Source organism: Ahaetulla prasina, chromosome 11, assembly GCF_028640845.1.
Source record: "Ahaetulla prasina isolate Xishuangbanna chromosome 11, ASM2864084v1, whole genome shotgun sequence".
Classification (NCBI taxonomy): Eukaryota; Metazoa; Chordata; class Lepidosauria; order Squamata; family Colubridae; genus Ahaetulla; species Ahaetulla prasina.
The window spans coordinates 2,858,372-2,872,735 of NC_080549.1; the positions used below are offsets into that span (position 1 = coordinate 2,858,372).

General features: G+C 46.6%; 1 protein-coding gene across 2 annotated transcripts; it reads right to left on the reverse strand.

Moving 5' to 3' along the window:
• Positions 1-6,616: 6,616 nt before the first annotated feature.
• On the reverse strand, positions 6,617-7,642 carry SOX3 (SRY-box transcription factor 3). 2 transcript variants are annotated; one of them, XM_058197213.1, is made up of 2 exons: positions 7,594-7,642; positions 6,617-7,539 (listed from the first exon to the last, which is right to left on the reverse strand). In XM_058197213.1, the coding sequence occupies exons 1-2, from the start codon at positions 7,640-7,642 to the stop codon at positions 6,617-6,619; spliced, it is 972 nt and encodes a 323-aa protein (XP_058053196.1). The 2 variants fall into 2 exon arrangements, with proteins under 2 accessions (XP_058053196.1, XP_058053195.1); XM_058197212.1 differs by having other exon boundaries at positions 6,617-7,642.
• Positions 7,643-14,364: the final 6,722 nt, after the last annotated feature.

The window sequence follows — 14,364 nt, forward strand, 5'->3', positions numbered from 1 at the left end:
TCTGGGCTATTCCTAGGCCATTCCAGTTGTGGAATAGGATTTTCTTGAAATGCCCCCCCCAAAAAAGTAGTGTTATTAGCCATCAAACCTCAAAAATATACTTTTCCCAAAAGGTTTCCACAATTTTGGCCACTACTGTATGCAATCCCACCCAAATAATCCCAAGAACCAGTTTTGATACTGATTAGCCCCATGGGGTGTAAATTAATTAAACTGGGGATTAACCCATCCAGCGAGCCTTGATCCAGACACACACATAAAGTTATTTCCATCTAGGCAAGATTTCACTTATTTAAGAACTTTAAAACTTATATTCTGAAAACCATGTGAACAGAGCTGGATCAATTCCCTGTGTGAGTGTTCTAATGAAACTCTCATTAAATTCCCAGTTTGCTTTGAGTAGTTCCCGTGACTGTTTTCTGGCTCTTCCATGAAGTTGATGGAATAAAGCTTCAATCCCCAAATTTTAAATTTCTGGTTTATGATGAAAATGAAACTGAGTCAGGGAACACCCCCTGAAACCATCACTCCTTCTGGGTTAAAAGAAAATATAACATTGCATATTTGTACCCTATGACTATCAAATAAGTGTTGTACCTTATGATTCTTGATGAAGGTATCTTTTCTTTTATGTACTCCGAGAGTGTATGCACCAAGACAAATTCCTTGTGTGTCCAAGCACACTTGGCCAATAAAGAATTCAATTCAATTCAATTCAATTCTAAAACTATTCACTAACTCTGCATTACTAGTACTATTAATCTTCTCATCGTTCCTATCACCCATCTCCTTCCACTTATGACTGTATGACTGTAAACTTGTTGCTGGTATCCTTTATATTGACTGTTTCCCTATGACTATCATTAAGTGTTGTACCTTGTGATTCTTGATGAACGTATCTTTTTTTTTTATGTACACTGAGAGCCTATGCACCAAGACAAATTCCTTGTGTGTCCAATCACATTTGGCCAATAAAGAATTCTATTCTATTCTCCTCCCCACCCCCCACGTATGTGGACTATATGCTAATAGACCAATATGCTAATCCATGATTTGCTTATTCAAATGTGTCATGATGTAACTCATGATTTTGCAACCAACCATCTTCCCACATTTTTTTTTCTTTTGAGGAAAAATTGTAGGTCAGCCACTAAAATCAAAAGGAAAGATCCTGTATTATTATTATTATTATTATTATTATTATTATTATTATTATTATTATTATTATTATTATTATTATTGACATTATTGACATCTTTCCCCAAGCCCTCCAGATAATTTGAACTACTGTGGACATCTTACCCAGATTGCGCCCTGTATACTGGCAGGGCTGGATGGGAGATACAGTCCAGCACTTCTAGACAGGAAAGAGAATACTTTTTTTTTTAAATATCCTCTTAGTCTTTCTCAATCTTGACCCCTGGAAGAAGGGTGGACTTCAACTCCCAGAATTCTCCAGCCAGTTGAAATCCACTCATCTTCCTGTGGCCAAGATTGAGAATCGATGCTTTATTAGAGAAAGCATGAAAAAGAGAATTTTAACAAGGGAGGAATTATTTCATTTATTTATTTATTTATTATATTTCTAGACCGCCCTTCTCCCGAGGGACTCAGGGCGGTTTACAGCCGTATAAAAAACAATATTACAAACATTAAAATAATAATTTAAAATGAAATATTTAAATTTAGGCTAACTCCTTAAAACCCAATTAATCCTAGGCTGGGAAAAATAGGAAGGACAATTAGAAAGTTTCTTGGGAATAACATCCCAAAACATCCCTAACTCACTCACACCCCCAATTCTCAAATGTGGAATAATCTTCTCCAAGGGGAACTGGATTCCTAGGGGGTACCACATCCACGTTGTTTTCTTAGCAACAGTACAAAGACGGTTACCATTCTTTCCCAAGGTATTTTTCCCAACTTCCCAGGCTAGCTAACCATGTTCAGATCTCTTGGTGGTCTCCCATCCGAACATTAAACAGACCTGATCTTGCTTAGCCTCTTGGGGGACCAGCCAAGGTTAGCTAGATAAGACACCTGGACATGGACTCTTTTTAAATTCTTTGTCCCAAACCATTGCTTGCTCATCTACAAGTTTGTTGGATAAAACACCATTGGTTAAATTGTCATGACCTCCCTGAGTTATCAACTGAGATTTAGGAATCGCGGTCATTGGGCTTACACTGCACACCAGATGTCCAAAGAGAGTCTTCAGGCCTTGCCTTGAGTAACGTAAGAACTTAGTTGTCCAACTATCCTGACCTGCACCCATAACAGATAAGAAGATAGGAATCGTACTTCATAGAACCGTAGAAATCTGGATTTGAATGAACATGTTTTATGGAGAAAGGTTACATTTTGCATACCCCAATCCTGGAATCTCTCCTCCCTCATTTTTCCTTAAAAAGAGAGGGAGGGGGAAACCTGAAAAAAGAAAAGGAAAAAACAGGAAAAAAATGACATTTCAGCTTGGAGATAAAATGTTTGAAGGACTTTACTTTGATGCAAAGTTTGAGAATATAAGCAGTCTTCCCTCTGGACATAAAGAGGCAGGAAGAAAAGAAGGAAGGAAGGAAGGAAGGAAGGAAGAAAAGAAAGGATGGAAGAAAGAAAGAAAGGACTGAAGAGGAAGGAAGGAAAAGAAAAAAGAAAAGAGGAAAGGAGAAAAGGAGGAAAGGAAGGAGGAAAGAAAGAAAGGAAGGAAGAAAAAGAAAGAAAGAAGGGATGGAAGACAGGAAGGAAGAGAGAGAAAGAAGAAAACAGGAAAGGAAGAAAGGAAGGAGGAAAGGAAGAATGAAAGAAAGAAAAAGAAAGAAAGAAAGAAAGAAGAAATGGAAAATAAATAAAACATTCTTGGCAGGCAGAGTAAGAATTTCCCTTCCCATCTCATCCCTCCCAAAGAGAAAAAGTCTTATTTTGATCCCAATTTTGCGAGCCCAAATATTATGGTTCAGTCTTTCTCCATTTCTTTTTTTTCTGCAGGAAAACGCTGCGAAAATAGAGGCCTGGGAAGGGAAGAAGAGATTTCGGCTCCAAGGGCTTGGAATATATTTAAAAAATAAAGTATCCCTTAAAAAGGTTTTAATTTGTAAAGTAGAGCCATCAACAACTTTACACTTTTTGTAGAAGCGATCCAGGAAAAAAAAAAGGAAAGTCATGGACTTAAAAGTTTTGGGTGTTTCCCCCCCCCCCCACTTCATTTTAAATACACGGCGATTAAAAAGTTTCCCAGCCGGATTCACCGGGGGCTAAAAAAATTTCAAAATCGAAATTCGCTTTTCCTACACTTGAAACTAGTTTCCCTTTCCAAACGCGCCTTTGGGGTTAGATTAAAGTTTATTTTTCTGGTTTTTTGCCCCGGAGGACAAACGGCATAAATAAAACGAAATCATAAACCCCGGAGGCGCTGTTGTTGGAAAAGACACCCAGCTGCTTTCAAAAAGCAACAAGTGTGTACGTGTGTAAAACACAAAACAAAAGACAAAACTTTCCGAAATATCGGTCGGATAGTGGAAGGAAAAAACTCATGTTTGTTCCCTTAGGAGGTGAAATCCTTTTTCCGGGGGGGGGGAGGGACGGAGGAAATTGGGGTGGGGGCTAGTCAAACCAAATCCCCCCCCCAGACTTCGTTCTTAATTAAACAACCTCGCCTCCAGCTTTTAAGAGCAGAAACTCTCTCCAACTTTCCTTAAAACTTACACCAGGGTAAAAAACACAAACAAGGAACGATCTGACATCCCACCCGCCTTCTCAACCGCCCCCACCCCGCCCTGGCAAAAATTCCGGATTGATTTTGCAATCGGCCTCGGCCAGCATCCTAAAGTGATTTGGTTTTTGGTACTGAAAGGAAGGAAGGAAGGAAGGAAGGAAGGAAGGAAGGAAGGAAGGAAGGAAGGGGGAGAGAGAGAGAGAGAAAGGGGAAGATTTATTCCGAAATTCAATGAACTCGTTTCCAAAAGGAGAGAGTTTGGGCAAGGCGCCGCCTTTCAACAGAAATAAAGAGATAAAATGGTTAAATCAAAATGTTATTTTTTTTTAAGAAACAGGGTTAAGAGTGCTAAGGACGGCGAATAAAAACGACTTTTCAAAAGAATTTTTCGGTCTCCAGTTCCTCCTGCACGGAATTCTCCGAGTTAGCCAGAAAAGCCGGTTGCTACAAAATCTCGAGCGCATCTTTTGAAGAGAAGGAGAAAAATACAGATATCGGAGATATTTTTTTAAAAAAAGAAAAAGTCAGAATCACGTGGGATCCTAATTCCTAGATGGAGACAGAAGGAAACGGACAGGCAAGGGTCGTCTCGGCAGGGGCAGCGGGCCCTCTGGATCGCGCCTACCCCAACGGCGGGGACTTTGAGTCTTCGCGCGCTCGCCTGCGCTCCCCAACCGCATCCGATCCTGGATTTCGCGCACGGCTGAAGCGCCTCTCGCCCTCTCCATTCCCTGCTTACCTCCAACTCCGTGGATTTCCAAAAACACGCGCGGGGGAGGGGCAACCGATCGGGAGTTGCGACCCAGCGATCCGTCAGCCCGTTAGGTGCGGAGAGAGAGATGCGGACTTTCGCCAAGGCGAAATCTCGTTCCTACGGGGCGAAACTTGCCCCCCACCCAGGGAGGCGGAATTTCGTAGGGGTTGTTTGTTGGCAGTCTTGGCCCGAGTTGGCCCCCGCGGGGTCGGAAGGAGAAGCGATCCTCGAGGCGATTCAGCCGAAAGACGTCCCCCTACTCAAATCATTTTAGAAGGGGCGAAAGCCTCTCCAAAAATAATTCGCCCAACTCGGAGCGGTGTGTGTGTGTGAATTTCTTGCTTTACAAGCCTCTTTGAAGCTTTTTTTCCCCCCCACGCAGGTCTGTCTTGTTCAAGAGTATACAGGAAAAAAAAGAGGATCCAACCAAGATTACAGCAGGACCCCAAATTAAGAGATTAAACCCGGCCAAGTTTATTTCGGAACCCAACAAACGCCTCGGGGACCATTTCTCTCCCACGCCATCCCACAAACCTCTCCCTCCAGACCTCGACCGCTCGCGCCGAGCCCCTCATCCAACCTCCCCACGAATTTGGATTTAAAAAAAACAAAAAGGAGGCGCAACGACGTCAAAGAAGGGGCAACCCCTCCCCCCCCACTCCCAGCCTTCCACGCTTCTGCAGGGCCCGTTGTAAAAATTTATAGGCCTCTTTTCAAATCTATCCCCGGAGGGGAAAAATGCCGGGGACGAGGCGGGAAAGCCAGGAGAACCTACCACGGCGGGAGCGAAATAAAAAGCCCCGGGCGCGATTTATTTCGCTGGCCCACCAAACCTAACGCGAGAGGGAACAAGAGGAAAAGGGGAGGAAAAAATACAGGGTGAAAAAAACCACAAGCGTTAGCGGGAAATCAGAACGCAGTTTAGCTCTTACCGGGAAAATATTTTTCTTCTTGTCGGGGGGAAATAAAATATCCACTCCATCACACCCCCTTCCCCCCGCAAAAAACTAGGATTGTGCGTATTCCATATCTGAAACACATCGATTTTCTCCCCAAAGTCTTGGAAATCCGGATTTTCGCCCTGCCAACCTCCGATGATCGCGCCACCCAGAGGCGGCCGGTCTTCCTCCCGGGGTCGCCTTTACTCCGAAGTAAGCCGGCTAGACCAAGGCCCTGCCCTTCCAGCAGCGGAGACACCCCCGTTGCCCCCTTCCCACACAGACACCCCTCGTTCGAAAAAGCGAGTTTTCCGCTTCATCTTTAAACCCAGCCGAATCCCCTGCTTGGCCCGGGTATCCCCCGGGGTTTAGGAAAACGAGAGAAACCGTACAGATTACTTTTTTTTATTATAGATATTTTTTTTTCCTTAAAAAAAAATTAAGAATCCAGACGGGATTATTTGGAGAGGTGGGAGGGAGGGAGGGGGAGACACGGGGAAGGAAACGAACGACTCCACCCGAGGAAATTAAAAAAAAAAAAAAGACATGTAAACATTTCATGGGGAAGGTTAAGCGACCTCCCCTCTCTCTATAGAAGTCTCGCTTGTTTTTGTTTTTCCTTATTTTTTTTTTCAAGAGAATTGGAAATGTAGGGTCCCATAGACAAGAGAAAAGTCTTCGCTGCGTAATCGCGCTCTCCTTCGAACCATCCTTTCCTCCTTCTTTCCCCGCCCTCCCCACCCCGAGAAAAACCTCCGGTGTGGAGTGCTGGAAAAAAAAGAAGGGGACGAGGAAGGGAGAAGGGGGATGGGTGGGGGATGGCAGAGAAATTTCACAGCGCCTTTTGTAAAAAGTTTTTTTTTAAAACAGTAAATTGTGCTCTAAGCCAGACAAGAAATTCACGTATTTTTTTTTTCTTCTTCTTTACTCGTTCGTTAAAAACAACCGAGAAGGGGGAAAAAGTTCCTCGCCCGACGTGGCTCTCCGCAGACGGGGGGGGGAAGCAAAGGGGGTCGGGAGTGTGTGTGGTGGGGGGTCGCCTCGGAAGGTGGCAACAACTGGAGGCATAGAAAGCGACTTCTATGCAGGAGGGAAACAGGACCTGGCACAGCCGCCTCCGGAGCTTCGACGGGGCGCCCGGCTGGGCAAAGACAGGCGGCTGGCGGTTTTCCGGGCCAGCTGGTGCGCGGGTGAGGGTGAGGAGGGGGTCTTTTAGATATGAGTCAGTGGGACGGTGCCATTGACGGCCGCCCCGGCGGCGTTGTGATAGTGCTGGTGGACGCCGTGGAGGCGTCCACTCTGCAGGTTCGACGGGTCGGCGGCGTCTCCCCCGGGCGGCAGGTACATGCTGATCATATCACGGAGGTCTCCCAGGCAGGCCCGCTGCGAGTGCGAGGCGATGGCCGGCGGAGGCGAGCTGGGCTCGGCTTTGACCACCGAAGTCATAGTCCCCAAGCTCATGGCGTGGCTCGACGGCTGCTGGCCGTAAGCGGCGGCGGCGGCGGCCATGCTGTAGGTGGAAGCGGCGGCCGTCATGTAAGGCTGAGCGCTGGACATGATGGGGCTGTACTGAAGGCCGCTCACGTCGTAACGGTGGAGCGACTGGAGCTGCGCGTTGCCCATCGCCGGGTGCTGCCCGTAGCCCAACTGGTCGGGCATCAACGAAGCGGCCGCGTAGGCGCCGTTGGGCCAACCGTTGACGTGGGCATACGAGTCCAGGCGCTGCCCGACGCCCACCGGGCTACTCACCCCGCCTCCGCCGCCTGCCCCGCCGCCGCCGCCGCCCCCGGGACCCCCGCTCGGGGCCAACAAGTTGCCCGGCAGCGCGTACTTGTCTTTCTTGAGAAGCGTCTTGGTCTTGCGGCGGGGTCGGTACTTGTAATCCGGATATTCCTTCATGTGGACGGCGCGCAAGCGTTTGGCCTCGTCGATGAAGGGTCGCTTCTCGGCGTCGCTCAGCAGTTTCCAGTCGGCGCCCAGGCGCTTGGAGATCTCCGAGTTATGCATTTTGGGGTTCTCTTGGGCCATCTTGCGACGCTGGCCCCGGGACCACACCATGAAGGCGTTCATGGGACGTTTGACCCGGTCTTGGTCTGGGACAGCCGCGTTGGTCCCGCCGCCTCCACCTCCTCCTCCTGCTCCTCCTTTGCCGGCGCTCCCGGGACCCCCGTTGCCAGCGGCGCCTCCGCCGGGGTTGCCCTGGGGCGGCTTGAGTTCGTTCTCCAGCAGGCTGTACATCGCCGGGGCGGGCAGGAGATGCGCCAGCTTGGCGGCCGGGAGAAGAAAGCCGAGTCCACGAGAGGAAAAGAAAAAAAAGAAAGAAAGAAAGAAAGAAAGTCCGGAGATGATAAAACCTGGCGGCAATCCGCTCCCCGTTTCTGCTTCTCGGCAACCAACGAGGCGGGCGGGCAAGGCGGGTAGGCAGGCAGGCAGGCCGTCCGGCTGCGGCGACTCTCGCTGGCTTTTCCGACGGTGCCCAAACTCAGTCCAGCCACCTAGCCAAGCCGCCCCCTCCCCCACAGCCCAGCGACGTCCTTCTCGCCGTGCCGTTTGATTGACGGCCTATAAATGAGGAGGTGGCGACCAATCAAAGCGCAGCAAACCCCCTCCTTGACGCAGGACGAGGCTCCCCCCACCCCCCAGTCCAAACCTGCAAACTTTGAGGAAAGCCGCCTGCTGCCTGCGACGCGCTCTCCCCCCCCCCCTTTCCCCAAAACGCAGCGGCAGAGAGGGGGCAGCAGAGGGCCCCGGGTGGGGTTGGTAGAGTTGTAGGGGTGGGGTGGGGTGGGGGGGAAAGAAATGTCTGCCCACAGTTTGCAGGCGTGTCCGTGGACCGAAACCTACCATCTTATCCCGAGTTATAGAAGTCGCCTCTGGCGCTCGGGCTTCACCGAAAAGCGGCCCAAGTTCGAATAATAAAAAAGTAATAACAATCATTTGTGTGAATGGGTTTTTTTTGGGGGGGGCAGGGACTGTCCTACTTCCTACAAACGTTTTCCAAGTTTGATTGGCTCATTTTTTCCCCCTCCCAATTTCTGTTCCGACCATTTTTTGGGGGGAAGCTGGGAGTGCGGAAAAATATAAGTTTTTCATCTCCACACCTCGAATATTCTCAGGAACGGTCTTGTGCCTTCTCTCCCAGTTTTGAAAGGGATACCGACTCCCCCACCACCACCACCGAGACATCCCTAAAGCGGGAAGCGGGAAACCAAACGCGGCTTCCCAGAACCTTTTTCCAGCTTCCAGACTTTTTGTGGGGGAGGAATAAGAAAGAAAACGACCCTTCGAGCCAAGAACTTTCACCGGATATTACAATTTTCGCTAGAGTTTCCCCCACCTCTGCGAAAAAACCGCCCTTCCGCGGACGAAGAAGTCGGTCCCAATTCGTTCAAGGGCGAGAATGCAACTTTTGCTGCCGTGAGGGTTGTGGGGGCAGGGCTCTAGAAAAGGGGTGCAGGGTGGCGGTGGGGGTGTCACGAAACGGGAGAGAAGAAGGCGCTCGTGCGCAAGTTGGTTGCAAACTCGCCCGGCTTGGCTCGGGCGCGCCTTCTCCTTTTTTTTTCCAGCATAGCAAAGAGTTAAGGCGGATTTTTTTTTCTTTTTCTTTTTTGCGGGTGGTGGGTGGCAGAGTGAGGTGTGTAAAGGGAGGGGGGCGTTAAGAAGGTTTCGGGAGAGCTCTGCGTGTGTAAGGAATGGGAAAGGAACAGCCGACCCCAAAAGCCTCGGCCTGGCTTCCCAACCTCCTTAAAAAAGGAAAGAAAGAAAGAAAGAAAAAAATTCTGCGATCTGCCAGGTTGCCCAAAAAGCGCGTGGGAAAAAGGCCGCTCGCCCCCTCCTCTCTCTCTCTCTCCCCCCCTCGGAATAAGCCAAGCCTCAATGAAGCCAAGGCCGCTTTCTCTCCCAACTCTGGAAGGCAACAGAGGGACTATTGAGGGGAGGGGGGCTTCAGCCAAGCACGCCGGAGTTCGGTGCTCCCCCACGTCGCCCTCACGCTGCCTTCCTTCTGAATGTCTCTTCTTCCATCGCGCCCCCAACCCCCACTCACCCCAATTTGGCTGCCTGTGGATGAAGATGGGGGGGGGGGATGGGGAAGAGGAGGAGGCGTTGGTGGTTTTTTTTTTAATTATTTAACGGGGGGGGGGAATCCGTTTGCATGGCAACCAACCCAGCGGTTCTCAGCGCGAGAGAAAAGAAACTTTTGTGGGAGTTGTCAATCAACGGGGCCTCCCCACTTCTCCTCCATCTCTTCCCCCCCTCCGCTCACCCCCCACACACATACACACACACACCTGCGAAGCTAGCTGAATTTTTGGCCGAGCGCGCCAGTCAGTCTTAAAGGCGCAGGGTCTCCTCCCGGGCCCTCCGGGGGAGATGGGCGAGAGGAGGGGAGGGGAAGGGAGGGGTGCGGCGGCGGGGGTAGCGTATGGTGCAAAGCTTTTCAATTGTGAGCTTTCCAAACCACCCTCCCATCTCTTCCCCCTACGGGAGGGGGGCGGGGGGCGGGGGGGGTGTCGATTGGTAGTCCGGTTCCTTTTACTTTAGAGAAAGTTCGCCCCGCAACTCAGGGATCGAATTCACACGTTCCCAGACAGTGGAATTCCCGGGTCCTGTGAATTTTTGCCGGAGTAATTTCTTCGAACAAGCCAGGATTTAAAAAAAACAAAAACAAAACACGAAGTATCTGTATACTGCATGAGTCAAAAAGAGGGCTGTGAAAATATCTACAGACCTCTCACATCCTGGACATAAACTGTTTCAACTCCTACCTTCAAAACGACACTATAGAGCACTGCACACCAGAACAACTAGACACAAGGACAATTTTTTCGCGAACGCCATCACTCTGCTAAACAAATAATTCTCTCAACACTCAAAACTAGTTACTAAATCTGCACTACTATTAATCTTCTCATTGTTCCCACCATCCATCTTCTCCCACTTATGACTGTATGACTAACTTTGTTGCTTGTATCCTTACAATTTATATTGATATTGTTTCCTAATTGCTTATTTGTACCCTGTATCATTAAGTGTTGTACCTTATGATTCTTGATTAACATATCTTTTCTTTTATGAACACCGAGAGCGTATGCACCGAAGACAAATTCCTTGTGTGTCCAATCACACTTGGCCAATAAAAAATTCTCATATATACATATATGAAATCAGGGCCAGTGAGAAGGGTTATCTTGGAGAGGAACGGGAGAGGGAAAGGAACAGCAGAGAAGCTAGTAGTAGGAGCAGACGGGCAGAAGTTGACAAGTAGGGATGTAATCCTTGACCCAAAGACGTGTATTTCTCCTTTCCAGTGGGGTTGGTTAAAGATAGCGCCTATCCCCCCACTTCCCACTTGGGGGGCTGCGATCCGGGAGTTTCTTGCAGAAAAGATCCTGCATACTTAAAAATAGTGGACAAAAGGAGAAGAAAGTACTATGTGTGTGATAAGAAGCAGATCAAATCCTTCCCTGCTTGATGTCTATGGAGATTCACCATTATTATTATTATTATTATTATTATTATTATTATTATTATTATTATTATTATTATTATTATTATTATTATTATTATTATTATTATTTTATTGGCCAAGTGTGATTGGACACACAAGGAATTTGTCTTGGTGCATATGCTCTCAGCGTACATAAAAGAAAAGATACGTTCATCAAGGTACAACATTTACAACACAATTGATGATCAATATATCATCCAGATCATGGTTGTCTCAAAGGTGCTTTTTCCAGAGGTAGCTGGATTTTCTGGTTTTTTTCTTTTGAAGATGTGTCACTTCTCATGGCAGGGATTTTTGCTACTGGTTCTCCCAACCACTCGCCACCATCGCTACCGGATCCGGTGATCCGGTCCGAACCAGGAGCATTTCACCCCTTTTGCGGGAGAGATTAGTCCTTGACTTGGGACTAGAGTTGAGCCCAAAACCTCTGTTGTTCAGTGAGACAATTGTTGTTTTTTTTAAAAAATAATTTTATCTTTTTTTTTTTTTTCTTTAACATACTTGAGTGCTTAGTGAACAGTACATTGTATGGGTCAATTTACTTTATACAGAATACTAATAACAATAATAATAATATTATTTAGGTATCCATGATGGTAATCATTCAACTTCTTAAGACTTAAAAATACATTGTGGTTATAATATATTATATTTTGTAGCAGTATACATAGTAATGTTTCCCCAATTTCTACTTTCTACCTTTTTTTAAACCCTGAATACAACAGTTCCCATCTTAAGAAGTATTGTGTATCTATCCATCATCTCTTACTCTTTACAAGGGTGAGACAACTGTTCAGTGAGTTTTGCCCCATTTTACAACCTCTCTTGCCACGGCTGATAAGCGGATCGTGGCGGTTGATAAGTTAGTAATGTGGTTCTTAAGTGGTTTCCCCATTTTGATTTTGCTTGTCAGAAGGTCGCCAAAGGGGATCGTGTGACCCCGGGACACAGCCATGGTCATAAGTATGAACCAGCGGCCAAGGCGTCTGAATTTTGATGACCTGATCATGGGGAGGCTACAAAGATTGTAGGGATGCGGTGGCTCAGGGGCTAGGATGCTGAGCTTGTCGATCGAAAGGTCGGCAGTTCAGCGGTTCGAATCCCTAGTGCTGCCCTGTAACAGGGTGAGCTCCCGTTCCTTGTCCCAGCTTCTGCCAACCTAGCAGTTCGAAAGCACGTAAAAAATGCAAGTAGAAAAAATAGGGACCACCTTTGGTGGGAAGGAACAGCATTCCGTGTGCCTTTGGCGTTGAGTCATGCCGGCCACAGGACCACAGAGACGTCTTCGGAGAGCGCTGGCTCTTCGGCTTTGAAACGGAGGTGAGCACTGCCCCCTAGAGTCAGGAATGACTAGCACGTATTTGCAAGGGGAATGTTTACCTTTACCTTACAAAGATTGTAAGCGTGAAAAATGATCGTAAGTCATAAGCCAAATGATCATAAACTGTTGTTTTTTTAGCGCCATTGAAACTTTGAAAGGTCATTAAGGGAACCATTGTAAGTTGGGGACTACCTGTAGTTTCTTCCAATTATTTATATTTATATTTATATATATATATATATATATATATATATATATATATATATATATATATATATATATATATATATATATATATATATATATATATATATATGTATATGTATATGTATATATATATATATATATATATATATATATATATATATATATATATATATATATATATATAGGTCTTTGGTTGTTCGGGTTTTCTCCCGTGTAAAATTGGAAGTATCTTGGCGACGTTTCGACGAAGTCTCATTCGTCATCTTCAGGCTTCAGCTTCGTGCTTCTGGGAGCAATGTGTGATCGCAGCTGTTTCTTCCAATACACATACATACATACACACACATACATATACATACACACACACACACACACACACACACACACATATATATATATATATACTCTTCCAAAAAGAAGGACCATTAAAGTGAAATGAAAGTGGGAACTTCAAAGAACAGCACCCTTACAAGACTTCTCTTTTTCAATATGCTCCAGGCAACATTCAATCTGTTTGACAAAGAGGAAGAATCTAAGAGAGGCTGATGGCTGGGCGGGATGAATAATCAGAGATAGCAGCAAAATACTTGCAGCTAGAAAGATAGCAGCTTAGGGACTGACTCGGGTGGGAATTAATCCCCTTGAGGTGCAAGTGGATTGAAAATAAGTGATGAGTTATTGGAGGTCTATTTTTAAATATGGGAATAAACAACAAGGTGTTCTCAAAAACTAAACTCAATCAATCAATTAGAGTTGAAGGGACCTTGGTGGTCTTCTAGTCCAACCCTCTGCTCAAGCAGGAGACCCTGTACAATTTCAGACAAAACAGTTGTCTGGTCTCTTCTTAAAAACTTCTAATAAAATACCAATAAAGGAGAATATTTGTAGGTCAGGGTTGAAATGAGGTGTCCTCGGAGCTGTTTTCTTGCAGATGTTTCATCACCCAATTAGGTAACATCATCAGTGCTAAAAGGAGGGGGGTTTGTGGGGTGCAAAGGGAGAAGGGGAGGAGGAGGACGAATGTGTGGTCCTTGGTGCTCTCTGAGCTTGGTTGTTTTCTTACAGATGTTTCAGCACTCAAGTAGGTAACACCATCAGTACTAGAAGGGAGTGGGGGTTTCTGGAGAGGAGGACAAGGAAGAGGAAGAGGAAGAGGAGAAGGAGGAGGAGAAGGAGGAGGAGGAGATGAGTGACTATTTTATTACCCAACCAAATAATCCATGCTAGAAGGGAGCGGAGGACTGTGGAGCCCTTGACACCCTCTGAGCTTGGCGGTTTTCTTGCAGACATCTCATGACCCAACTAAATAACCTCATCGATGTTAGTCCTAAGGATATGCGACCCCACTGACATAGCACTGAGGATGTTACCTAACTGGGTAATGAAAGGTCCACAAGGTAACCATCAAGCTCAGAGAACACCAATGACCCCCCTCACAACTTTTAAGTGCTCCAGAATGTATCTCTCCTCCGGAGGAGGGGTCTCCAACCTTGGCAACTTTAAGACTTGTGGACTTCAACTTTGCTGGCTGAGGAATTCTGGGAGTTGAAGTCCACAAGTCTTAAAGTTGCCAAGGTTGGAGACCCCTGCTCTGGAGGAAATGTATTTTTTTTAGCTCTTCCATTGTCAACTACAAGTCTACAAGTGTGTTTTTCTGAAGCTGCTAATTTTGGCTTCGGAAGGTATTACACCCTTCCCCCCCTCTGATCTGCCTTGTATCTTCCTGGGATCGGTGAATTTGCTTTTTAATGGTTAAAAAAAAAAGATTCTTGAAAAGTTGAGTGTTTACTTCCCTGCCTGGAGGAAATAAATTCTGCACTCCTTACCTTCACACATTCCAAAGTCAACCTTTTGCCTAAATGGTCCCTTGCCCTTCCTTTGCTCTGGCTTGTCTCTCTGTGGCCCATCCTTTGCTGGACCCGA